Here is a 27,721-nt window from a genome sequence, read left to right as displayed (position 1 = left end):
AGGGGACTTGGAAACCCCTGTTGCTCCCATACCTCCTGTTAGAGATCCCCCTGCTATTGTTTCCCCTCCTGACACTGCGCGGGCAGCATCGGGACCATCACTTAACCCTTTTACTCCCGTGTACAGCTTGCCTGAGTCCAGGAGATGGTCGCCACTTCCAGGAGTGTCGGAACTCAACGGATTGTCATCACCTCGGGGTCAGCTGGCCCGTGAGACAGTGGAGGAGCCGTTGGACACCGCCTTGGGGAGAACGCCACCGCGAGTGCCTACTCCGGTGTCATCGCCGGTGTTGAGGAGGTCACAACGACGGTGCGGTCCCCCTGACCGTCTGAACTTATAGACTGATGACAAATTATTCTGTGTTTTTTTGTACCCCGCCGACCTTTGTCTTCAAAGGAGGGGTGAATGTGGTGAACCATCGTTGGTTCCCACCAGGTAGTACTGAGCCAGGGTCTGGCCAGTACTATGAGTCTGTATATGTTGCTATTGGGGTTAGGGTTGGGTTGTTCTACTTGTTACTGTTGGGGTTAGGGTTGGGCTGTTCTACCTGTATTATAGTTATTATGGTACATCCCAGTCGGGCTCCGCCTCCTGGGAGAGGTATAAAGGTTAGTGCTCTGTCTGGGACCCCTCAGTCTGGGATCGTGTACTATATATGGTAGCTTCATTGTAATAGTAAATAAAAGCCTTTATTTCCTTGAGCATCTCTAGCCTCGTGAGTTGTATCGCGCATCAAAGGTCAAAATCTAAAGTTGCTGAACTCAACATTGGGCATGTTGCAGCCCTCGGGACTCAATTGGAAGACAAGATGTTGCTGCTCCAGCATCTGCTCTGCCATTCAATTAGACCATGACCTCATCTGATATGATCTTCAATTCCGCTTCCCGCCTTATCCCCATAACTCTTGATTCCATTCCTGATTAAATATCTGTCTATCTCAGCCTTGAGCATCCTTAACGACCCTACCACTACAGCCCTCTGCAGCAAAGAATTCCACTGATTTGCTACCCTCAGAAGAAATTCCACCTCCTCTGTTTTAAATGGGCAACCCATTACTCTGAGATTATGCCCTCTGGTCCTGACTCGCCCACAAGGGCAAACAACCTTGCGATGGCTGAGTGGTTAAGGCGTTAGACTTGATATCCAATGGGGGTTTCCCCGCATGTCTGATTGGAAATGTTTACTGACTTGAAAACCTGTCGCACATTCCATTGAGTTTTGTGGGTGGCACAGTGGTTAGCACTGCTGCCTCACAGCTCCAGGGACCTGAGTTCAATTCTGATCTCGGGTCACTGTCTGTGTGGAGTTTGCACATTCTCCCCGTGTCTGTGTGGGTTTCCTCCGGGTGCTCCAGTTTCCTCCCACAGTCTGACGATGTGCGGGTTAGGTTGATTGGCCTTCTAAATTGCCACTTAGTGTCCTGGGAGCGTAAGTTAGAGGGATTAGCAGGGTAAATGTGTGGGGTTACGGGGATAGAGCCTGGGTGGGATTGTTGTCGGTGCAGACTCGATGGGCCAAATGGGCTCCTTCTGCATTGTAGGGTTTCTCTGATGATTCTAACCTCTCAACATCTATCCTTTCAAGCCCCTTGGCTTGGTGTCAAAATGTATTTGCTCCTGTGAAATGCCTTGGGTTGCTTTACTGCATTAGAGGTGCTACATAAATACTTGTTGTTGTTGGTGCTGCTGCAGCATTAAAATCTTTAATTTAGAAAAACCTTAAATATTATAAAACAAGAAGTGCAAGAAAATTCCTTATGTTCTCAGCATCCTACATTCAGCAATTACACATGAAGAACATTGGCTCAGGAGCAAACTTTTTATAATTTGCCACTCTAACTGCATATTGAAACAGGAAATTTGTAATATGTAATTAAATGTCCAATAGCAAAGATAGAAACATGAAGGATATGGATCGGATAATTAGCCACAAAAATGCCCAGCCAGTGTTGAACTTGTTGATACAGTACTGCACCACATTTCATGGAAATTTGTTTATAAACTGAAATCGGTCACCTTCACTCTTACAACGATATTTTGGGCTGAATCTTCCTCTATGTACGGGAAGAGCAGAGTGATTTGCGGATATTATTTTACACACTCTGAGAAAGATGCAAAATTCCGTCTGACCTTGATTTGAGCTTTCACTGTGTTTGGTGCTACTTAACTAACCTCGCCTAACATGGGCAAAATAGAGCAGATGCTGGAACCTGAAACAAGAACAGAAGATGCTGGAAAACGTAGCAGGTACAGGAGAATCTGGCTGGAGAGAAAGTGAGTTAATGTTTTGAGTGCTTCGGCTCTTCGTCAGAACTGAAGGCAGGGCGAGAATGTGTTAATATTATAGTGTAGCTGTGAGAGATTGCAACAAAAAGTAGCAACTTCAAGAACAAAAGAGATGGCCTGGTGTGGGAGGAGGAGGAGGGGACTTGCATCCAGGCCTTAAATGTCTGGAATATTTAAGAAGGGGTTTAAGTGGAGGAGAAGGGTCACAATCTGAAGCTGCCAAACTTGCCGTTAAGTCCTAAGGGCTGTAACATGCCCACCGGAAGACGTGATGCTGTTCCTTAAGCTTGTAAGAGTTTTAACAACACCAGGTTAAAGTCCAACAGGTTTATTTGGTAGCAAATACCATTAGCTTTCGGAGCGCTGCTCCTTCGTCAGATGGAGTGGAAATGTGCTCTCAAACAGGGCACAGAGACACAAAATCAAGTTACAGAATACTGATTAGAATGCGAATCCCTACAGCCAACCAGATCTTAAAGATACAGACAATGTGAGTGGAGGGAGCATTAAGCACAGGTTAAAGAGATGCGTATTGTCTCCAGACAGGATAGCCCGCAAGTCCAGCAGGCAAGCTATGGAGGTTACTGATGATGTGAAATAAATCCAACATCCCGGTTTAGGCCGTCCTCATGTGTGCGGAACTTGGCTGTCAGTTTCTGCTCAGCGACTCTGCGCTGTCGTGTGTCGTGAAGGCCGCCTTGGAGAGTGCTTACCTGAAGATCAGAGGCTGAATGCCCGTGACTGCTGAAGTGCTCCCCCACAGGAAGAGAACAGTGTTGCCTGGTAATTGTCGAGCGGTTTTCATTCATCCGTTGTCGTAGCGTCTGCATGGTTTCCCCAATGTACCCAATGGATTTATGTCACATTATCAGTAACACAGACAACCCTGCTGTTCTGTTTGGCCCATTCATGAGCTGTGTGGAAATATTGTTAAATAAATATTTTAAAAAATCGAACAGTTATCAGAAATGGCCTGAAAACAAGTATTTTTAAATCATTTTTGTCTTTTTCAAACAAATTCACATGAAAATTCATATATAGTGTTTGAGTTGAGGAGTCTGCTAGCCCTATATGTGGAGCTATGAATTATTGAATGCCTAATGTTTGCAGAATAAATGCTGAAAGTTGAATCACGGACAAGATATAAAATTGTGTTCGGTTGATCTGCTATGAATGAATGAGCTGCAGATTTACGCTTGATATGTTCTTTGTGTCTATTTTAAATATCCATTATCTTTTTGAATATACATGGCCGAGAAGCTAGTGCTTCTCTCACCAGAACATCACGGTGGCAGTTCTTTTTCACATATGGATTTCATTCCTGTTCTTGAAATAGAAGCTAAAAACCTTGTGATGATTCAGTTAAGACTTTGCATTCCACACTTTTAGAGATTGTTTGTATTTTTCAAAACTTAAATGGCTTGAGAACATCTGTCCCAATGCTGCAATGGAAATTTAAGGGAAATAGTTATTTCAATGCATTCTAAATGGTTAAATGTTAAAAGCACTTTCCACTTTAAAAAAAAAATCCTTTGCCAAATCATTGATTTTCTTTGCTATATGATAGCAAATGAGAGTTTGTTCATTGGTGGTCCTTTTGTACCTGAAGATTAGGGTTATTGTAGAAAGTTTAGTTCAATGCATTGATGACTACAAAACAATTGAGAGAATAAGCTCCTGCACGTGTTTGCAATCGGGGAATGACCGGCTGCTACTGTTTGTTTTGGCTGTTGCCAATTCTCCTTTGTAACAAACATCATTTTAACTGACTGCTATATCTTCCTATTTAGCAGAGATTATTTTTAAAAATGTGCATGAATATTGTCTTTTGAGTTGGGTCTGTTCACCACCTGATTTCCATTTGTTCTATTTCTGTCCATGTAAGGGGTTATTTTGGCATTTGAGTCATCTATGCAGGATATGTCAATGAAATCTATGATTTCTGATTTTGGATGATTTGTTTTCAGGTGTGGGTCTATTCATGTTGGACTCCGCTCTTTTTGAGGTGTACTAGAATATCTGTGAAGTAAGCATCCAGTGTGGGAGGTCTTGTGGCGCAGTGGGTAGCACCCTTGCTTCTGAGCTAGAAGCTCCAGGTTCAAGTCCCATCCCAGGACTAGATGGCCAAGGAAGGTGCATTCATAATGTGGTCAAATAGATTGTGTTTCAACCTGCAATCCTTCCGAACATATCAATGGCTGGCGGTAAGAGTGGGAGAGATGCCAGGTTGGCCGCACTTAATGTGGAATGGCACCTCTCAAGCTATAAGCCCCTACCGACAGACTAGAGACCTGTTTTGGGAATTAATAGCTGTGAAAACAGATGAAAGTCTGCCTTGTTGCACCACTAGGTGCAGGATGAATTGGAAGCATTTAGTGCTTTACTATGGGGTAGAAATGGAGCGTACCAAAAATGTAAAGGCTGGTATTACCAATTTAGGGCCTTGTATTCTGTAGTATAACTATTCTGAATATTGCCTTAAGTGGTTGAACTTTCTAATGCTTGGAGATATTCTTATCTTGTCCAATATCTAACCATATGGTGGCATATAATGTGATGAGCGATTGAATCACTCGGGAGGCTGGATCGTACCCAGGAAATAAAGGCTTTTATTACTAACAAGAATGGAGCACACTATATACAATACAATCCCAGACGAAAGGGTCACCAGGCAGTGCAGTGACCTTTATACTCCTCCAGGTAGGCGGAGCCAACTGGAGTGTACCACAGAACAATATCAACAGGTAGAACAGCCCCAACCCTAACCCCAACAGTAACATATCTACAAGTACCCATAGTGCTGACCATCTATGGTTCAGTACTCATAGTGGTAACCAACTATGGTTCACCACATTCACCCCTCCTTTAAAACAAAGGCCGGCGGGGCAAAAAAACAGAACAACTGTTCATATATTCACAAGTTCCGTCGTATTGGAGGACCGCACCGCCTCTGCGACCTCCTCAACACTGGCGGTAACGCCGGTTCTGGTGACCGTGGTGACCTTCTCTCCAAGGCGGTGTCCAGTGACTCCTCCAGTTCCTCACGGACAGGTGGACCACGAGGTGGCGACAATCTGCTGGACTCGAGCACGCCTCGAGGTGGCGACAATCTCCTGGACTCAGGCAAGCTGTACACGGGAGTAAGAGGATTAAGTGGTGGTCCCGATACTGCCCGCGCCGTGTCAGGAGGGGAGATAAAGGTCAAGGGGTCCCTAACTAGGGGTGTGGGAGCGACTGGGGTTTCGAAGTCCCCTGCAGGCGCCAGATCTCTAATAGAGACCGTGTCCTCTCGCCCATCAGGATATGCCACATAGGCACATTGAGGGTTGGCGTGGAGGAGATGGACCTGTTCAACCAAAGGGTCGGACTTGCGGGTCCTAACATGCCGCCGCAGGAGGACAGGTCCTGAGTACATCAACCAAGCCGGCAATGAGGTCCCAGAGGAAGACTTCCTAGGGAAGGAAACCATCCTCTCATGTGGAGTAGCGTTGGTTGCCGTACACAGGAGGGACCGGATGGAATGGAGCGCATCAGAAAGTACCTCTTGCCAACGGGAGACTGGAAGACCCTTAGACCTCAACGCCAGTAAGACAGCCTTCCAGACTGTAGCATTTTCTCTTTCAACCTGCCCGTTACCCCTGGGGCTGTAACTCGTAGTTCTACTTGAGGCAATCCCTTTTGAGAGCAGGTATTGCCTCAAGTCGTCACTCATAAACGACGAGCCCCTATCACTGTGGATATAGCTGGGGTAACCGAACAGGGTGAAAAGATCCCGTAATGCTTTGATAACCGTGGCGGCGGTCATATCTGAACAGGGAATGGCAAAAGGGAATCGTGAGTACTCGTCAATCACGTTGAGGAAGTACACGTTCCGATCTGTCGAAGGGAGGGGGCCCTTGAAGTCCACACTCAGTCTTTCAAAAGGGCGAGTGGCCTTAATGAGATGTGCCCTGTCAGGTCGGTAGAAGTGCGGTTTGCATTCAGCACATACCTGGCAGCTTCGGGTTATGGACCTGACATCATCCACTGAATAGGGTAGATTCCGGGCCTTTACAAAATGGAAGAGCCGAGTGATCCCCGGATGGCAGAGATAATTGTGGAGGGCCTGTAATCGATCCTCCTGCACACTGGCACATGTTCTACGCGACAGGGCGTCTGAGGGCTCATTGAGCTTCCCCGGACGGTACATGATATCATAGTTGTAGGTGGAGAGTTCGATTCTCCACCTCAAGATTTTATCATTTTTGATCTTACCTCGTAACGTGTTGTTGAACATGAACGCCACGGACCGCTGGTCCGTGAGCAGGGTGAACCGTTTGCCAGCCAAATAATGGCGCCAATGCCGTACGGCCTCCACAATGGCCTGAGCCTCTTTCTCCACAGAGGAGTGCTGAATTTCAGGGCCTTGGAGGGTGCGAGAGAAAAAGGCGACGGGCCTGCCCGCCTGGTTAAGTGTGGCGGCCAGGGCGAAATCAGATGCATCACTCTCCACCTGAAAGGGGATGGACTCATCAACAGCGTGCATCGTGGCTTTCGCATATCGGCTTTTATCCCTTCAAAGGCTAAGCGAGCCTCTGCTGCTAGGGGAAAAGAGGTAGACTTTATGAGCGGGCGGGCTTTGTCCGCATAATTGGGAACTCACTGTGCATAGTATGAAAAGAAACCTAAGCATCTTCTCAGTGCTTTGATACTAGTGGGTGGGGGAAGTTCAAGGAGGGGACGCATACGGTCTGGATCAGGGCCAAGGACCCTGTTTTCCACCACGTATCAGAGAATTGCTAGGCGGTGCTTGCTAAATACACACTTCTCCCTGTTGTAGGTCAGATTCAGGCGAGACGCAGTGCGTAAAAATCTAAGGAGATTGGCATCGTGGTCCTGCTGGTCATGGCCGCAGATAGTGACGTTATCCAGGTACGGGAAGGTAGCCCGCAGCCCGTTCTGGTCCACCATTCGGTCCATTGCACGCTGGAAGACCGAGACCCCATTCGTGACGCCAAAGGGAATCCTTAAAAAGTGGCAAAGATGACCATCCGCCTCAAAGGCCGTATATTTTCGGTCCTCTGGGCGAATGGGGAGCTGGTGGTAAGCTGACTTCAAGTCAATGGTGGAGAACGCCCGGTACTGCGCAATCTGGTTGACCATGTCAGATATGCGCGGGAGAGGATACGCATCCAGCTGCGTGTATCTATTAATGGTCTGACTATAGTCTGTGACCATCCGGGGTTTGTCTCCACTTTTAACCACCACGACTTGCGCTCTCCATGGACTAGTGCTAGGTTGAATGATCCCTTCCCTGAGGAGCTGCTGAACTTCAGATCGAATAAAGATCCGATCCTCAGCGCTGTAACGCCTGCTCTTAGTTGCGATGGGCTTGCAGCCTGGCATGAGATTCTCGAATAAAGATGGTGGGGTGATTCTGAGTGTCGAGAGGCTACACGTGGAGCGCGCTGGGCAATTTGGAGGCTGCTGTGCTCCCACTGAAAGTGGAGGGAGTGGCCCATCGTACTGCAGGGTTACACTCCTCAGGTGGACCATAAAGTCTAGTCCCAGGAGTATCGGAGCGCAAAGGTGCGGTAACACGAGGAGCCTGAAGTTCTCATAAACTGTGCCCCGCACCGTTGGGTTGACCACGCAGCTCCCTAGCACGGTAACAGACCGGGACCTCGACGCCATCGAAATTGTCTGTCTGACAGTCCGTACTCTGAGACCGCACCGTTTCACGGTGTCAGGGTGAATGAAACTCTCCGTGCTCCCGCTGTCAAACAAACAATGAATTAGGCGTCCATTTACCTCTATGCCCATCATGGACTTGTCAAGTCTGTGAGGCTTGGCCTGGTCCAGGATGATTGACTCCACCATTGGGTCTTGAGTGCAACTGCAGGCAGCTGAGATGGTTGATGATGATGACCCCTGCTGGTCGTCTGCGGTCGGTGCCGACCAAAATGGCTGTGCCCATGGATCGCACGTGGTCGGTGGCGCTAAAAGTGGCGGCCCCTGCAGGTCGCACGTGTCTTGCGTTTTCGTCGTCAGGAATGGCGACGCTCTGGAATCGCATGTGGTGGAAGACCTCGAAGAAGCTGGAGACAAGGGGACAGGCTCTGGAGAATCACACGCCGCGCTGCTATGCTTGGAGGGTGGTTTGGCCCTGCAGACTTTGGCATAATGCCCTTTCTTCCCACACACAGAGCAAAATACCGTTCTAGCTGGTCATCGCTGCTGAGGGTGTTTCGCCAATCCACAGAAATAGTACCGCGGGCCTCCTGGAGCTGCCGCCGTCGTCAGGTCCGAGGTTGAAAGCACAATCGCGCAGTTTTTCGGAGCCGCTGGGTAGAGTTGAGTCGGTGGCTGTACTTGCCACGATGTTCCCACGTGGTCGGTGGGGTAAGTTTCTAGACTTCTGGAGGCCGTTTCCATCGTGTCAGCCAATTCCACCGTTTTAGCGAGGTCTAGGTTACCTTGCTCTAGCAGCCGCAGGCGAATATACGATGAGCTGATTCCCGCCACGAACGCATCTCGGATCAAGTCGTTCGTATACTGGGCCGCCGACACTGGCTTGCAGTTGCAGGCTCTGGCTAGCTGCTGAAGTTCGCGCAGGTACTGTCCTGTCGTTTCGCCGGGCTGCCGCCGTCGAGTGGCTAGAAGGTGTCGAGCATGGATCTCGTTTGGCGGTTTGTTGTACAGTTTCTTAAGTAGTTCGAAGGCCCCTTTGTAGTCTTGGGCATCGCGGATTGATGAGTATACGGTGTCGCTTACCCTTGCGTGGAGGACCCGCAGTCTGTCGGCGTCACTTTGAATGGCTGTTGAGGCATCGATGTAGTCTTGAAAACACTTTAACCAATGGTTGAAAGTGTTCGACGCTCCCGCCGCACGTGGATCTAAAGTAAGCCGATCGGGTTTCAAGATTTGCTCCATGGTTTTTTTTTACCAAAATTTTGTTAGTAATAAAATTGATGCGCGATTAAATCACTCGGGAGGTTGGATCGTACCCGGGAAATAAAGGCTTTTATTACTAACAAGAATGGAGTGTACTATATACAATACAATCCCAGACTAAAGAGTCACCAGGCAGTGCAGTGACCTTTATACTCCTCCAGGTAGGCGGAGCCAACTCAAGTGTACCACAGAACAATATCAACAGGTAGAACACCTCCAACCCTAACCCCAACAGTGACAACAGTAACATATCTACAAGTACCCATAGTGCTGACCATCTATGGTTCAGTACTCATAGTGGTAACCGACTATGGTTCACCACATAATGTTACTGATCTACACTGGCTATCATGTTCTTGGCACATGCACTTCTCTATTTATTTTCAAAGTCTGAAACCCCTGATGAGATGAGGCTAGATATGAATCGGTGAGGCACAAACAGACAGTCAAAAGGAAATTCTGCTTGGTTAGCTCGATCTCACTTCTCCTTCGACACATAGAAATATGCTCTATCCCTATAGTGGATTAATGTACTTTTGAGATGACAAAGCAAAAACATGAGAACAAGATATAGATGGCTTTGGGGGTGGGGTAGGTGTGGATTCCAAATGGAGGGCAAAGTTCATGGTCTGAAGTTGTTGAACTCCGTGTTAAGTCCAGAAGGCTGGAGAGTGCTTAGTTTGAAGATGAGGTGTTGTTACTACAGCTTGTGTTAGGCTTCACTGAATCATGGCAGCAGGCCAAAGACGAAAATGTAGGCATGAGAGCGACATGGCAAATAGAAATGACAAGGAACTGGAATGTCAGGGCCAAGCTTGCAGACTGAGAGGTGTTCTGAAAATTGGACACTCAATCTGCGTTTGGTTTCTCCAATGTAAAGGAGCAACATGTACCAGTGTAGAGGAGCAGTGAATAAATTTGACTAAATTGAAAGAGCTGCAAGTGAATGTTTGGGGCCTTGGACAGTGAGGAAAGAGGAGGTTACCCAATTGCATGGGAAGGTGCTGTGGGATGGGGGTGAAGTGCTAAGGGTGATGGAGGAAGTGAACCAGAGTCTTATAGAAGGAATTGTCCCTTCAGAGTGTGAGTGCGCGAGGTTATGGCATCATGTTGGAGTTGGTGCAAATGGTAGAAGATGATCCTTTCAATCTGAAGGCTGATGGTATGGAAAGTGAGGACAAGGGGAACCCTATCATGATTCTGGGAGGGAGGAAAAAGGATGAGGGTCAAAGTGCAGGAATTTGTCAGACAAAGTTGAGGGTGCTGTCAACCGCAGAGGTGGAGAAATTGGGAGACTGGAATTGAGTCCTCACAGGAAGCAAGGTGTGAGGACATGTAGTCAAAGTAACTATGGGAGTTGGTGGCCTTGTGCTGAATATTGGTAGATCGTCAATCCACAGAAATGGTGACAGGGAAGTCGAGGAAGTGAAGTGTCAGAAATGGAACTTGTGAAAGTGAGGGAAGAGTGGAAATTAGTAGCAAATACAATTAATTTTTCCAGATCTGGTTTCAGACAAGAACAGGAAATGGCACCAATTCATTGACGGACTGGAAAGAGAGTGTGGGAAGGAATCCAGAGTAGGACTGGAACAAGGTGTGGCCACCTTGTTCCAGTATCAGGGGCAAAAGACTAGACTAGACCAGGGGAGAAATAGAATCAAGATAAGAAGAAATAAATTCAGTAGGGGAGGAACAGGCTGAAACAACAGGTCTGCACCTCTGTTTGTGGATTTCAGGAAGGAGGTAGAAGTGAGCTGGTTGAGGGACTGAGGTTGGAGGCTGTGGAAAGAAGATCTCCAGAGTCAGTGTGGTCAATGGCAGTCCTTGATGTTTGGTGTTAGGGCCCTGGCCGAGGTTGGGGTATGAGCATATCTGAGAGTTGGCGCTCGGCCTCTGCAAGAGATTGGCACACCAGAGAACAGCATCAGTTTTGTAGGCAGGTTTGATAAAGTTAGGGTTAGACTTGAGAGGACAGAATACAGCAAGTTCATCGGGAGACCAGTTGGAGTGGGTGAGGGGAGCAGATAAATTAAGATAGTCCATGCCATGTCAACCATTTTTAATGAAAAGATCGAGTCACCTTCAAAACTCACCTGGCCAAGTTTCCCCAGTAAGAAGTCTCACAACACCAGATTAAAGTCCAACAGGTTTATTTGGTAGCAAAAGCCACCTGTTGGACTTTAACCTGGTGTTGTGAGACTTCTTACTGTGTTTACCCCAGTCCAACGCTGGCATCTCCACATCAAGTTTCCCCATACATGGAACTGCTGATTTCCTCCTGCAGCAGAGAGGATAGATTTTTCAGATCCTATCCCTACAGGGTCAGGAGAAGGACTTCTGCTTAGATCCAATCATAATCGCAGCCCAATTTTTGAGTTGGTTGGTCATTTTGACATTTATGACAGTATTCCCCTTCAGCTGCAGGAATATCTAGATGGTTCAGAAGAAGCAGAAATCAACTTTAATGGGCAGTAAAACTTGTAACATTTCAATTCATGCTCCATTAAAGACCTCCGCTAGATTGAAACAGTGCCATAACTGAATAGAAGGGAGAATAGCTTTCTATTCGGCTCTTCAATTGACAAAAGTGGAGTAATTACCACCACTAATGGCCAGATAATATGGTGGATGGTGGGCGAGTAATGCTGTGTGGGAAAGGAATGGTTTGAGCACCTAGACATTTCACAGGATGTGAGTTTCCAAGTAATGAGATTAGCAGACTTTAGACAGACCAGAAGAATACATGGTCATGCTGATAGAAACAGTTACTGATTGCGGTCTGTGGGTTAGGAATCTAGGATCCAGTTGCAGAGGGATGAGCCAAGCCCTAGGCCATGGAATTTGGAGATGAGTTTAGTTGGGATAATGGTGTTGAAGGCTGAGCTGTAGTCAATAAATAAGAGTCTGACATAAGTGTCCTTGTTATCCAGGTGTTCCATATAGCATCGGGCAGCTACTCCAAAAATATACCCAAGAGTTAAACTTCAGAAGACTACCATACCAGTATGAATTCTCTGCAGTAGATATTCCCATTGCCTGAGATATTCCAATTGTGGCAATTCACAACAGCTTTAAAAAGTGGTTGAGGCTGATTTTTCATTCCATCAGTCTGGACGGTTTTGAGCCCGCATCCCAGAGGCAAAAGGATTTTGGTAGCCAAATATGTCTCCTATGCTTAAATTTAGGCCAAGAATGTGTGTTGAAGGCTTCTTTTCATAACTGTTTTTCAATGACATGAGCAGAAAGCATTTAACATTGTGATCTGGGTTTATATATATTTGTGTCAAAAGAAAGATGTATTTATTTTATCTCTTCCAATGCCTTAAATTATGTTCATGTATTTAGGAGTCGGGCTAGGTATATAATATTGCCTGTTATTTACTGAGTCTGAATACTTATGCATAGTTTTAATTTCCTTGTAGAATATGAATGAAATATATCCTGCAGAAAAGCTCATCCCATGCCAAGTGTATAAGAGTTAAAGATTGATGTGTTCTTGGCTTGCAAATTCTTATAGCTGGAAGATCATATGAAAAGACATTTGGCAGCATTAATTTATAACAGTCAGAAATATGGAAATAAAATATTATATTTCCAAACTTAAGACCTTTTATATCTTGGTCCATTAATTTCATTTCTTGCCATAAGCTTCTGTTCTCCAACATGCCTCTTTTCTTTTCAGGGCCACCAAGGTTGTTGATTCTCTCTAAACATCCTATGGAAACATTGCTGTGTACACACTAGCTTCTGCCTATATACCTATAAAACAAAAATTACCACACTTCAAAATAAATTCATTTGCTGTAAAGGGCTTTGGCACGCCTGCAGGATATGAAAGGTGCTATATGAGTGCATAGTTATTCTTTTTACACACTTAAAATAACGTGATACCTTACCAGAAATTGTGTGCAGAAAGTTAATGTTAATTTATAGAATTTACATGATACAATGAAGATCAGTGATCAACACACTTTAAGCCACCAATACAACTTAAAAGTGCTTGTGAATGTCAGCTTGGCTTAGTTGGCAGCACTCAGCTTCAGAGTCATGAAGTGTGGGTTGAAGTTCAACGCCAGGACTTAAACGTATTAATGTGGGCTGACACGTGTATAGTACTGAGGGAGCACGGCACTGCTGCAAATGCCATAATTTAGATGGGACAATGAACTGAGTCTGTTTGTTCAAGTGGATGTAAAAGGACCCATGACACTACTGGAAGAAGAGCAGAGAGTTCTTGTGCACTGGCCAACATTCTTCTTCAGCTGATAGCACCACAAGTAATAGATTTCTAGACTCTAAAGGTTCCAAGGGTATGGGGAGAGCGCGAGAGTATGACGTTGAGATAGAGAATCAGCCATGATCCTATTGGATGATGGGGCAGGCTCAAAGGGCCAAATGGCCTCATTCTGCTCCTATGTTCTTTATTTCTGAGACATTTAAATGTGCGATTTTAACAAAGGAAAATATCAAATTACAAAGGAAATAGTTTATGGTCAGCAAGTTGGCAATGTAAGTGGGGCATTCCATTATGTTTTGTTACCTTTGTAAATTTTACATGTTTTGAATTACTGATATTAGAAAGCTTTGTGCTGCATGGAGAATCTAATTTATTAAAATATGTGTCCAACCTTCAGTGTAGTTTGCTTGGAAATACTCTATAGCTACAAATTTTAGTGACGCAAACTAGATCATTGAAAGGTTAGCATCTATGAAGTCATTGACATTAATAGGCTTTTATTTTAAAAAATGGAAAATGTTGACTTTTAAAAAGCTCTAAGCTTGCACTGTAATTTGTATTATTTTTTGCAGTACAATGCAGGCAGAAAGCTAGGCTGAATTGAGAGTAACTGCAGTTCGGAGTAAAGCACATTGTACTGCAAAATAATGATGTAAAATATATTATTTATGGAATGAGAAACACTGAATGCCACATCAAAAGTAAATGCAGTCAATTAGAAAAGAGTTAGCTATGTGGAAATTTTGGAGAATCATGAAAACAAGAACATAGAATGTGGCCACGTAGATCATCAAGTCTTTGCTGTGCTGGCTCTTAAGCTGAATCTGCCTAATCCAATTCCCCTGCTTTTGTTCCCAATCTTCAGCTTCCCTTTTTAAATGCTTATGCAATCCTTTGAAAATGGTTTTATATACTCAACCTCAATAGTCACATGTCATTACTAAAACATTCCATGATTCAGTAACCCTCTGAAAAGAGTAAACTGCTAACTTTCCTGGCCAGAGGCATCCAGAATTTCTGCTGCTTTAAGATTTGTCAACTCGTAGAAACACACTTTTATCATTGCAAAACCTGGCATTTTTAAAACTGCACCCTCCTGTTAAATTTTCCTGTGCTATGAAATGAGCTGCAAATTTTTGAGCAGTTCTTTGAAAATAATCTTTTATCTCTAGTGTAATTTGTTTGCAATGATTTTTTTTTGCTGTAAACTCACCATGACCCTACTGGCTTTCCTCTAATCTGGTGCCCTGAACTAAATATTAAGATGCAATTTGTAAAGGCTGATTAAATACTAAGCTAGCTCTCAAGACCTTAAGTTACAAAACATGCTGCAACCTTATCTGAGTTCAGTGTTGTGACCATATTTAACGTATTATGGTGCAGTTTTGGGCATCCCAACTGTAGACCGGGTAGAAGGCATTTGGTGACACGGCTACAAAAAAGATCATGTGCTGGGTGCATAGGGGTTCTCTCTGGGAGCACGGCAGAGTACAAGCTTGAAGTAGCTGCTCAGTTAATGAATAAAGTATCGTTGTTACAAGTCCTTGTTGGTGTTTGGGAACGCAACACTTTTATATGGTATCAGGAGTTGGCAGTATGGCATAAGGACTTGCACATCGACCTGCTCGCCATTAATGAAAATATTGCAGACAGTTGTTAAAAGTTTGAGAAGGAGTGGCGTATTTACTTCAATGCCACATTATCTGACAAGTCAAAAACGGTACAGGCTTATACCTTACTAAACATAGTGAGTCCTGAGACCAGCAATACATTTGTCAAAGTCATTTGTTTTCCAAAGGAAGGAAAGGAGAGAGGACCCCAATATAATTCTAAAAAGCTTGAGAATATTTGTCTTCTGGTTAGAAAATATAATCCTCGACAGTCATGCATTTCATTCAACAAACCAAAGAGCAGAGGGATCAATACAATCTTATATAGTGACCTTGGAAATCTTAGTGAAGAAATGCTCATTTGGCACACTTATTGATGAGCTAGTCAGGGATCAAATAGTCTTTGGGATCCACAGTGATCTTGTCCACAAGCAGTTGCTGCGAGCGTGATTTAACATTACAAACACCAATTAGTGCGTGTATGAAAAACCATCAGGAAAAAAAAGCAGAGATTTTAGGTGGAAAACAGAAATCTTTGAGTTCCTGGGCATGCCCTGTTCCAACTGCAGTGGACATTATCCTAAGAACAGAACTGCATATTCCACCTGTGGTAAATGCTGCAATAAATGTGGCAAGTGGAATCATTTCACAAAATGCTGCAGATCGAAAAGGCAATCTTCCTTTGCCACCAACCACATTACAGCTGGGCAGTCCTCCAAAGATAGGGGCATCAGCAAGATGAACAAACTGGGACTCGGCCAAAGCAGCAAAACCACTGAGCCTCCAATAATACTCTACTGTGAGAGTATCAATGCCGTAACACACAAGGATCCGATCTTCACCAGCCTAAACGTGATTTGCAGCAACTCGAGACTGAAGGTAAAGATTAACACTGGAGCAAAGTGTAACGTATTGCCCAACCGAATGCTATGGAAACTAGACCCATATGCAGCATTGGGCCCCTGTACTCAGATGGACCTTGTGGCTTATGGTGGACAAACCATTCACACTGAAGGTGTGGTCACTCTCTGTGCACACAGGGCAGTTTCAAGTTTCATATAATTGGCCAGAACATAAGGCCACTACTAGTTCTTTTGGGACAGCATTATACTGGGGCTTATTCGCCTTGGTCCAGAGGTGCATGTTCTGCAACACCAGGCCTCAGAAATGATAGAATACAAAGACCTCTACAACTGTGACATCATTGATAAGCTGCCAGTACAATACCAAATGAGACTGGATGGCTCAATACCTCTGAGCTGAGTACCAATAGCCATGAAGTAGAAAGTCGTGATTGAGCTGCATCCGATGATAACACTAAGTGTCATAATTCCTATAGATTAAGCCATAGATAATGTGTTTCAGCATTGTGGTCGCGGTAAAGAAATGACACAATCAGAATATGCATTGACTCAGTGCACTTGAGCAAGGCACTGCTCAAACCTCATTACCCTATGACGAAGTGAACTAGTGATAGCAGACCTGCCAAATGCGAAGGTTTTCAACATCCTGGATGTGAAATGCGGGTTCTGGCAGATCCCGTTAAATGAAGAAACTTCTAAACTTACCACATTCGTATCTCGGGCAAAGGCAGATATCATTTTTTCGCTTGCCTTATGGGATCTCCACTGGCAGCAATGTGCATGGCACAACTCATTCCAGGCCAAACCTGTCAAATCATTATCCTAGTTTGGGGTCGTACTATACAAGAACATGATGCACGTCTTTGCCTTGTTCTCAACAGAACCAGGACCATGTAGCTGGAGAAATGCAGATTTGGGATCCACCAAGTTCATTTACTCACAACCAATGGTATAAAGCCAGATCCAGACAAGGCAATGACAATAAGACAGGTGGCTGATCCTGCGCACAAGCATGCTTTGCAGTGCTTCCTTGGTGTGACAAATTATCTTTCGAATTTCATTCCATGTTGTAATAAGACCACGGGATCTCTTCCATCAACTTCTCCACCAGGACGTCAAATGGTGTTGGTAAGAGCGTCATACAGGGGTCGTCCACAGACTCTTAAACAGGCACTCGCAGCCCCATCGGTGTTACAGTACTTTGACATTCGAGCACCTGTACTTATCAGCAGATGCTTCCCAGTGCAATCGGCATCCAGAATGGCAGACCAATAACCTTCGCTTCAAGGGCCCTCATTGACGCTGAGACCTGTTATGCATAGATTTAAAAGGAACTCCTCACTCTAGTCTTTGCATTGTCAGAAAATTCATGACTTCATATGGTTGTCCTGCAACTGTTGAAACGGAGCATCAACCTCTTCACACTGCATCTGAATGGCTGCAATGTATGATGCTAAAGCAGTAATGTTACAATCTTAGTGTAGTCTACAAATGTGGTAGGAAGCTGTACTTGACTGATGCCCTCTCCAGAGTCTTCCAACCCACTACAGACCAGGCAGATCATGAGGAATACATAGACGTCTTGACAATATAGTTGCTGTCCTTTTGTAGAATCCAGGAACTCAAAAGATGTCTCACAGATGAACATCACATGCAGCAACTGCACATTATCATTGAGGAGCTGGCCAGAGTTCTCACGGGATCTTCCCAATGATCTCTGCACATTCTTTGCCATCAGAGATGAACTAACTGCACAGAATCAGCTGATACTGTATGGCCACTGATGCTTCATCCCTACTTCTGTTCAGAGGGTGCTACACCCAACAGTTTCACCAGGGGCACTCTGGATTGGAAGCAACCTGATACAGGGCCAAGGAATTGCTATACTGGCCCTCCACGTCTCCCAACATGAAAAAGGAAGTCTCCAGATGCATACCATGCAATGCACTCAAGCTCCATCGAGCAAAAGAACTGCTGCATTTGCTTGAGGTCCTGGACCTGCCATGGTCATTCACAGGAGCTGATATCTTAGTGAATTCATATTCTGGGTGTTTTGAACTCGGTTACCTGTCAAACATAACAAGTAACACAGTCATCATCAAACTCGAGACATTTTGCCCCACACAGTATCCCACAGAGACTGATGACAGACCCTGCTTGCCGATTCATCTCCCCTGAATTTTGAAACTTTGTGCACATGTTGGATTTTGAGCATATCACAGGCAGCTCTCTATACTCACATTTCAATAGCCTGGTGGAACAGTTAGTATGTTTGAATATACTAAAGCTTCTTTGTAAAGTGTTGCTTGGTGACGTAAGGGAGTACAGTGGGTAAGGTAAGATGGCAGCTGGGTAAAATCAGGCCGGAGGGAGCCTGGGCATTGGGGATAGTAGGAGGGAGTTGGTGGTGAACTCCGGTCAGAGGGAATTTTCTGGTGAGGTTGGGTCAGGTTGAGTGGAGGGGGGGCGGGGGGGGCGTTGGATCTGGTGTGGGGATCTTCATGTAGTGGGGTCTGAGTAGGGGAGGGTACGACACTCTGAGACCAAAAGATCTGGGCCTATATGTTTTTAAACAGTGTGTGAGACTGGTAGTATGGTTAGGTGACATGTCCATGGACAGTGTTATGAAAATGAGAGATCTTGCTTGGCCACTGCCAATTCCTGCAAGGTGAGTTCTAGGCCTTTCAACAATTGGGAAATACAAGGCTTCCCATGAAGAATAATGAAGCACTGTTGATAAGTGGTGCACCTATTCACACTTTAAGCTTTTGTTTTCATGTAGCATTGTTAGAAGTACATGTTACCTGATTTTTCTCTTGGATTAATAATATTATGGATAGCATCAAGAAGGTTAGAAAAAGGCAAATTACACAAATAGCTGAAGGTTTTCATTTTATATCCCCTGATCTAGTAAATTTCTTTTTCTTGCTTATGTTAAAGCGAATAATTTGACATTCAATAGTTTTCTGGAAACTGTCTTTGTAATCAGGAATAATGTTTTGTTTGTTAGGTATGGCCAGAAGTGTCTGATTCAGTTTGAGGATTTTGCAAATGTGAATGCATTTCGTCTTCTGAGCAAGTATCGCAACAAATACTGCACCTTCAATGATGATATCCAGGGTAAGTATGTACAATATTTTAAATTTCACTGACAACTGCACATAACCAAAGACAGATTCCACTAAGGTTAATCAGTGACCCTGTCAAATCCCATCCAGGGCTACCATCTGGATGAGTATCAGGCTGTTTAATCTCACTTTTGGAATACCTATCAGAGAATTATTGACCATAATTCTGGCTCTAAGAAGTGTTTCTATCCATAACCAAAATGGCAAGCTTTCTGCTAATTTTGCTAACGTTATCTGTATCAATTAATACTAGATTGATTTCATTTTCAACATTTTAGTGAGTGAAATCACTTCAGAAGTAGAAAATAATGAACAATTAGTGCAAGACCATTTGGGGAAGAGTGGCCATAATATGATAGAATTCTTCATTAAGATGGAGAGTGACACAGTTAAGTCTGAGACGAGGGTCCTGAACTTGAGGAAAGGTAACTTTGATGGCCTGAGACGTGAATTGGCTAGGATAAGCTGGCAAAGGATACTTCAGGGGTTGACAGTGAATAGGCAATGGCAGACAGTTAAAGAACACATGATAGAACTTCAACAACTGTACATCCCTGTCTGGTGTAAGATTAAAACAGGGAAGGTGATTCATCCATGGCTAACAAGGGAAATCAGGGATAGTGTTAAAGCCAAAGCGGAGGCATATAAATTGGCCCGAAAAAACAGCAAACCTGGGGACTGGGAGCAATTTAAAATCCAGCAGAAGATGAGAAAGGGTTTAATTCAGAAGGGGAAAATAGAAATTGTGAGTAGGCTTGCAGAAAATCATAATAACTGTCTGCAGAAGCTTTTATAGATATGTGAAGTAAAAAAGACTGGTAAAAACAAATGTAGGTCCCTTACAGTTACAATCCGGTGAATTCATAATGGGTAACAAGGAGATGGCAGACCAGCTGAACAAGTATTTTCAATCTGTCTTCACAAAGGAGGACACAAATAACCTTACAGAACTACTAGGGGACAGAGGATCTAGCATGAGGAGGAACAGAAAGAAATCTTTATTAGTTACGAAATTGTATTGGAGAAATTGCTGGGATTAGAATCTGATAAGTCCCTAGGGGCTGATGCTCTGCATCCTAGAGTACTCAAGGAAGTGGCCCTAGAAATAGTGGATGCATTGGTGATCATTTTCCAGCATTCTATAGACTCTGGAAGAGTTCCAGTGGATTGCAGGGTATCTAATGTAACCCCACTTTTTAAAAAAGGAGGGAGAGAGCAAACAAGGAATTTTAGACCAGTTGGCCTGACATCATTGGTGGGGAAAATGCTGGAGTCAGTTATTAAGGATGTAATAATTGAACATTTGGAAAGCGGTGACAGGATCAGTCCAAGTCAGCATGGATTCACTAAAGGGAAATTTGTGCTTGACAGATCTTGTGGGACTTTTTGCAGATGTGACCAGTAGAATGGGCAAGGGTGAACCAGTGGCTATTGTGTATCTGGACTTTCAGAAGGCTTTTGACAAGGTCCCACACAAGAGATGAGTGAGCAAAAGTAAAACTCTTGGTATTGGGGATAATGTATTGATGTGGATAGAGAACTGGTTGGCAGGCAAGAAGCAGAGAATGGGAATAAACGGCTCCTTTTCAGAGTGGCAGGCAGTGACTAGTGAGGTACCGCAGGGTTCAGTGCTGAGACCCCAGCTATTCAGATGAACCTGTATCCGAGGTAACCATTGCAGACATCAGAGCAGCCTTCTCGAAGATCAACCCATGGAAAATGACTGGCCCCTGGATGGGGTACCCAGATGAGCACTCAGATTCTGCGCGGACCAGCTGGCGGTCCGCGCAGATGTATTCACAGACATCTTCAATCTCTCTTTACAACGATCTGAGGTCCCTATCTGCTTCAAGAAGATGACCATCATCACGGTACCAAAGAAAAGCCAGGCAGCCTGCCTTAATGACTATCGTCCAGTGGTTCTGACATCCATCATTATGAAGTGCTTCGAAAGGTTAGTCATGGCACAAATCAATTCCGGCTTCCCAGATTGCCTGGATCCACTACAGTTTGCCTATCACCACAACAGGTCCACATCTCCCTGGCCCTGCACGCAAGCCGAGAATATCTTGAGAACAAAGACACCTGTGTCAAACTCCTGTTGTTCAACTAAAGCTCAGCCTTCAACACCATTATTCCTGTGAAACACGCCTTCAAACTCCTTGGCCTGGGGCTCGGCTCTTCACTCTGTGATTGGATTCTGAACGTCCTAACCCACAGACCGCAATCAGTAAGGATAGGCAACAATAACACTCCATGATCTTCCTCAATACCAGTGCCCCACAAGGCTCTGTCCTCAGCCACTTACTATACTCCTTATACACCTCTGAATGTGTGGCCAAATTCCCCTCCAACTCGATTTTGCTGACGACACTACCGTAGTTGTTCGGATCTCAAACAATGACAAGATGGAGTACAGGAAAGAGATGGAGAATCTGGTGAACTGGTGTGACGACAATCTCTCTCTCAATGTCAACAAAACTAAGGAGATAGTCATCGACTTCAGGAAGTGTAGTGAAGGATATGCCTACATCAATGGGGACGAAGTAGAAATGGTCGAGAACTTCAAGTTTTTAGGTGTCCAGATCACCAACAGCCTCTTTCCGTCCCCCCCCCCCCCCCCCCCCCCCCCACATTCTGCACTATGGTTAAAAAAGCCCACCAACACCTCTACATTTTCAGAAGACTAAGGAAATCCGCTGCGACTCACTAACTTTTACAGATGCACCATAGAAAGCATTATTTTTGGTTGTATCACAGCTTGGTATGGCTCCTGCTCTGTTCAATACCGCAAGAAACTACAAAGGGTCATGAATGAAGTCAGTCCATCACTCAAACCAGCTTTCCACTCATTGATGCTGTCTACACTGCCTGCTGTCTTGGAAAAGCAGCCATCGTAATTAAAGACCCCACACACCCCAGACATACACTCTTCCACATTTTTCCGTTCGGAAAAAGAGACAAAAGTCTGAGGACACATACCAACCGACTCAAGAACAGCTTCTTCCCTGCTGCGGTGAGATTTTTGAATGGACCTACCTTGCATTCTGCACTCTCTCCTTCTCTATGTACAGTATGCTTTGTCTGTATAGAGCAAGAAACAATACTTTTCACTGTATGTTAATACGTGTCAATAAATCAAATTATTCACAACATACATTAATGATTTGGACGATGGAATTGAATGCAATATCTCCAAATTTGCAGAAGCCACAAATCTGGATGGCAGTGTGTCCTGTGAGAAGGATGCTAAGAGGTTGCAGGGTGACTTGGACAGTCTGGCTGAGTGGACAATACTTGGCCAATGCAATTTAATGTGGATAAATGTGAGGTTATCTACTTTGGTGGCAAAAACAGGAAGGAAGATTATCATAATGGTGGCAGTTTAGGAAAAGGGAAAGTGCAATGTGACCTGGGTGTCATGGTGGAGCAATCGCTGAAGGTTGGCATTCAGGTAGAGCAGGTGGTGAGGAAAGCTAATGATGCTGGCCTTCATAGCAAGATGATTTGAGTATAGGAATAAAGGTGTCTTGCTGCAGTTATACAGGACCTTGGTGAGACCACACCTTGAGTATTATGTGCAGTTTTGGTCTCCTAGTGTGAGGGAGGACATTCTCGCTTTTGAGGGAGTCCAGTGAAGGTTCACCCAGATTGATTCCTGGAATGGCTATGTAGAGAGATTGGATCGACTGGGCTTGTACTCGAATTTAGAAGAATGAGAGGGGATCTCATAGAAATGCATAAAATCCTGATGGGACTGGACAGGTCAGATGCGGGAAGAATGTTCCCGATGTTGGGGAAGTGTAGAACTAGGGGTCACAGTCTAAGAATAACGGATAAGCAATTCAGGACTGAGATGAGGAAGAACTTCTTCACTGAGTTATGAACCTGTGGAATTCTCTACCACACAAAGCTGTTGGGCCAGTTTGTTAGATATGCTCAAGAGGGAGCTGGATGTGGCCCTAGTGGCTGAAGGGATCAAGGGGTTTGGCGAGAAAGCAGGAGTGGGAAACTGAAACTGCATGATCAACCATGATCATATTGAATGGTGGTGCAGGCTCAAAAGGCTGAATGGCCTACTCCTGCACCTATTTTCTATGTTTATAGTCATGTAGCCTTATGGTTCAGATAATCTACGTAAATTCAATCTGAAGATTGTAGAACTATATTGATCTAATTCAAAATTTCAAATGACAAATTGAACAGAGATTCATAGTTTATAGCTACCATATGATTTTTTCCATTATTTTTACATCTCTTCAGGTTGTCTGTGCAGAAAATATGCTGTTTATTTAATTTGGCTCTTTTCCAATATAGATTTTCTTTGTTGCCAGTATGAACACCATTGTAATATAATGGGGTCCAAATAATGTATACTTTACTTTGAGTTATCAAAAGGTTGCAATCATAAATAAAATCTCAAAGTTCGGAGGTCTTCAAAAATGCCCTCTGTTAACGTCATAACAGATGATTGCAAATTTTCAATACTACTATGCCGTCAACTCTGGGGTGATGCCATTTGAGTTGATGGGAATTACTTTGTTGTTTCCTTTTCCCTACTGGTGATGGGTATCTTGATCAACATGAGGCAGAATGCATCATGTTTTATGATGTACCATTGTGGCCTCATTGAAAGATTCAAATTCACTTCAATTTTCAAAGTATGGGATCTGTTGTTAAATACCAAAAACAAAGCACATTGGATACTGTTAATGCATGTGCTTTGATTAAAAGCAAAGTTTAACATTATGTACTTGGAGGTGGGAGAGGGAGGAGGGATGGAGGTGTGGGTGGGGGAGGAATGTCAATTATAACAGACTAATTTCTATAACTTTCCTCGTGAAGGAACTGAGCAATTACACAGTGGATCCAGTTAGACGCCAAGGAGGAGAGAACTGACACTTTATCGAGGGAAGGAGAGATGGCTACATGAGTGAATGGAAGTTATTTTGTGAGGCTTTCCGATGCAGAGATGGTAGTGTGGCAGGATGAAGAGATTTAATAACTTAAATTTGGATAATGCACCCGATGTAAAATAAGTTCCAGCATGCTATGAAAGGATGGGTTGTGACCATTAAGAAGGGAGAAGTAACAACATTAGGTGAGGAATTGTATATTTATGGTATTAACACATTTATAATTCCATAACTTAAATTTCTGTGTTTCAAAATTATCTGAAGTGGAACAGATGAGGAAGATTAGGAAGCTGGCGTTGGGGATATTCTACAAGTAATGAAGAGTTGAGCTGGATTCTCTTCATTTCACAAAAAGACAGTTTGATAATCCCTTTTAAATAAATGAGAAAGTCTGTGGCCCAGATATTCCAGTCAGCATCAATGCTGCCTGTGTTGATCTCTGCAGCCTGCCAGGATTTCTGATCCTGGCTGAAGGATTAAAGAGTCAGTGCAAGGAGAAGATCATCAGGAGAATGAAGAGATGGAAGAAGGGAGGATATGCCCCCTTTTGATTGGAGCAGCTGCTGTATTCAGAAGGGTTTTTAAGGTCCAAGCCTTTCATTAAGTCAGCGGGTTAGTGAATGGGTGGATAATTGGTGGGTGGGGGGGTTGTGTGGTGAAGGGATCAGTTGTGGTTCTCCATTGTGTTACGCTGTGAGCTAGACCAGATATTAAACTGTGTAACATTTCCAGAGTAAATATGCAGGTATTTGGTATTTCTGGTATCCCGCGTATATCTGACCCAAGTCTCCTACCCTGAGCTTAGTGTAAGAAACTTTTGTAGAGGGTCCCAAGCAGCGGAAATCAAGCTATCAGAGGTTTAAATGCCACGGACAATTTCAGCACGTGTGTGCATGTCAGGACTTCCACAGAGTCCTGACATGCATCTCGCAACTCGCACCCCATCTCCAATTTGGATAGCAGAGCCCATTACTTCAATGGATGGCATCTGAGTTTTGCAAATTTATTTTAGTTACTCAATGCTCGTACTCTGGCTGTATCACAATCATAATATGCCTGATTTTCCCTTTCTTCCTGAAACTCTGTTGTTGTATAAGCCAGTTTAATATGAAAGTTGAGTTTTACTACTTATACAAAATAGTTGCATAAAATGACCATGAAAATGATAAAGCTAATCTGGGAAGTTACTTTCTGAAACTCTGATTCTTTTGGCAATTTTTCAATTATTTCTCCTGACATTAACATGTCAGCACTTGACACTATCTTAGACATGGGAACCATCCAGCACGCTTTCTCTTTCTGGTGATGTTTTCTTTTTGCACCTTTTTATCTCTTGTCTTAAGGAATGAATACTCCACTGTGCTTTGATCTATAACAGCTGTCTATATCCACCACTTCCTGCTGATTCAGTTGTGATAGGAATAAAGCACTTATTGTAAAATACAATGGGCATGAAAGCATTGTACTATCTCGGTAAAACTCTGCTGTGAGCACCATTTAATTGTTTGTTGTTTTAATCAGAATTGCCTCTTTTGGTATGAAATGTGACATTCCAAATATTATTCATTCACTTGGAGAGAGCAGCGGAACAGGCTTGAGGGGGTGAACAGCCTAATCCTGTGATAGTGAAGTATTAATTATCATTCCATGCAACGCGCTGGCCATTTTGGTAGTGTTTCTGTTACATTCTTGATTTGATTTTGCTTTGTGTGCTCTGAGTCTGAAATCGTCATATTTCCTGTAACCACGCAATTCTCATTTGTGTTTTCTGCCCCAATGTTAGATTTTTTAACATGCACAACAATCCAGTTTATTCAGCCCTGTAATAGCTGTAGCCTGGGAACTCGAGCTGTAATATATGATATCTGCGAAGCAGCTGCTTATGTAGTTATATATCTTCACAACTGTCTTAAAAAGAATCCCTGAAAGGAAGGTAGTTTGGCAGAGGTTTATTTGACTTTGACCTGAATCTAAGCAGGTGGATCCTCATTCATTGCTGTAAAGGGCTACAGTGGGAGTGTTCTGACTGACAGGTTAATTATAGCTGCTTGAAGAAGATAGATTGTTTTTGGTAAAGAAGTCACATTTCAAATCAAGATTATACTGCACTTGTCATAATTCTGAAGGTTTGCTTGCAAGCTGATTGATTGGTAAGGTTCTTGGTTGTCTGTTTCTTCAGTATTGGTTCCTTCCATGTATATATCTGTATTTATGAGACATTCATCTTTACAGAAGAACAAAGCTACACATTTTAATTTGCGTGCTTGTATGCAATTTGTTTTAAATATATATTGTTCTTAGGTCCTTTGACTTAGTTGTTTCTTGCAATCTAATTTATTAATGCTCACATTATTTTCCTCTCTCTTTTAGTCCATAATGATGGGTGTTCAGTCTCTGCTGATTGAGCTAAGATATCCCTACTTGTAAAATAAACTAGAACGCTGATAGGCAACCTAGGCTGTAAGCAGGCCACATGAGTGGCTCTCCTTCATCTTAGTGGGCCGTAAGATTGAAATTGGGCTTGGTGACTAACCATGAACCCATGAATCAGATTAAATACATTACACAGAATATTCCATAATGAGTTGTAGGAAATGCTTCGTCATTTGTATATTTAATGGAACTATTATCAACTTCAAATGGTGGAAACAAAAGCAATACTTATACTTTGCTCACAGATCTGTCAATGTGTGCAATCAGCATGCACTTCACTTGATAAAAGCAAATTACTGCAGATGCAGGACTGTGAAATAAAAACAGAAAATGCTGGAAAATCTCAGCAGGTCTGACAGCATTTGTGGAGAGAGAACAAAGCTGCTAATGTTTCAAGTCTGGATGACTCTAGCTCTGTTCTCTTTCCACAGATGCTGTCAGACCTGCTGGGATTTTTGAGCATTTTCTGTTTTTGTTTTGCTTCACTTGAACTTACTTTACATATCATTTGAGCCATACTGGTCCGCTGATTTCTATGCAGACAGAAATCAGCGGAATGTGGCAACCTTGTGCAAGGGCAGTGGTCAACCAAATGTCTAATGGGCTGCACTCAGAAATAAGATGGGCTGTATGTGGTCCCTGGGCTGCAGGGAGCCTGCCCCTCATTGAATAGACATGGTGATGGCATTGCATATACAGTAATTACATGGGATATACAACTCAGAAACAAGCCATTCAGTGTATCTGACCCATGCCCCTATTTGAGCTCTACATGAGCTGTCCCAGCCCTCATCAACTAACACTATTAGCATAACCTTAACAACTCTATCAGAAGATACTTTCTACCTAAGAGGTAGTGCACTGATCAATAGCCCACTGATATTTCTGAGCTGAAAGAAGTTGAGCTGATACTTTTTCCCTTGATTCTGTCAATTAATTTGTCATTAATATTTCTAGGTAGATAGCCTTGTATGCATCCATTTAAAGGAAATACATATGCCTATAAACCCCTTTTTCTAGCAAGTAAACTTGTGTGGAGTTTAGCACACTTATTGGCTGCTTCAGTCACTTGTACCTCTTGAGAACAGTTAATTGAAAATAATCTGACTCCTTTTTTTTGTAGAGTTTGCTTTCATAAGAACATAAGAACTAGGAGCAGTGCTGGCCATTTGCCCCTCACCCGCTCTGCCTTTCAGTAAGATCATAGTCGATCAGCTTCCTTAGCTACATCTTCCTGGCACTATCCCCACATGCCTTGTATTCTCTTGGAATCTGTCAGTCTTTGACTTGAATACACTTAAGAATCGACTTTCCGC

General features: G+C 43.8%; 1 protein-coding gene across 1 annotated transcript in view; it reads left to right on the top strand.

Moving 5' to 3' along the window:
• Positions 1-27,721, top strand: part of me1 (malic enzyme 1, NADP(+)-dependent, cytosolic) — a 558,590-nt gene that overhangs the window by 399,751 nt on the left and 131,118 nt on the right. The window contains exon 7 of the mRNA XM_078212605.1: positions 18,939-19,048. Within this exon, the coding sequence (XP_078068731.1) occupies positions 18,939-19,048 (110 nt within the window). The remainder of the gene's footprint in view (positions 1-18,938; positions 19,049-27,721) is intronic.

Source organism: Mustelus asterias, chromosome 5 (genome assembly GCF_964213995.1).
Source record: "Mustelus asterias chromosome 5, sMusAst1.hap1.1, whole genome shotgun sequence".
Classification (NCBI taxonomy): domain Eukaryota; kingdom Metazoa; phylum Chordata; class Chondrichthyes; order Carcharhiniformes; family Triakidae; genus Mustelus; species Mustelus asterias.
Note: the sequence above shows the minus strand (reverse complement) of the source record. Positions and strands in the feature narration are given on the sequence as shown.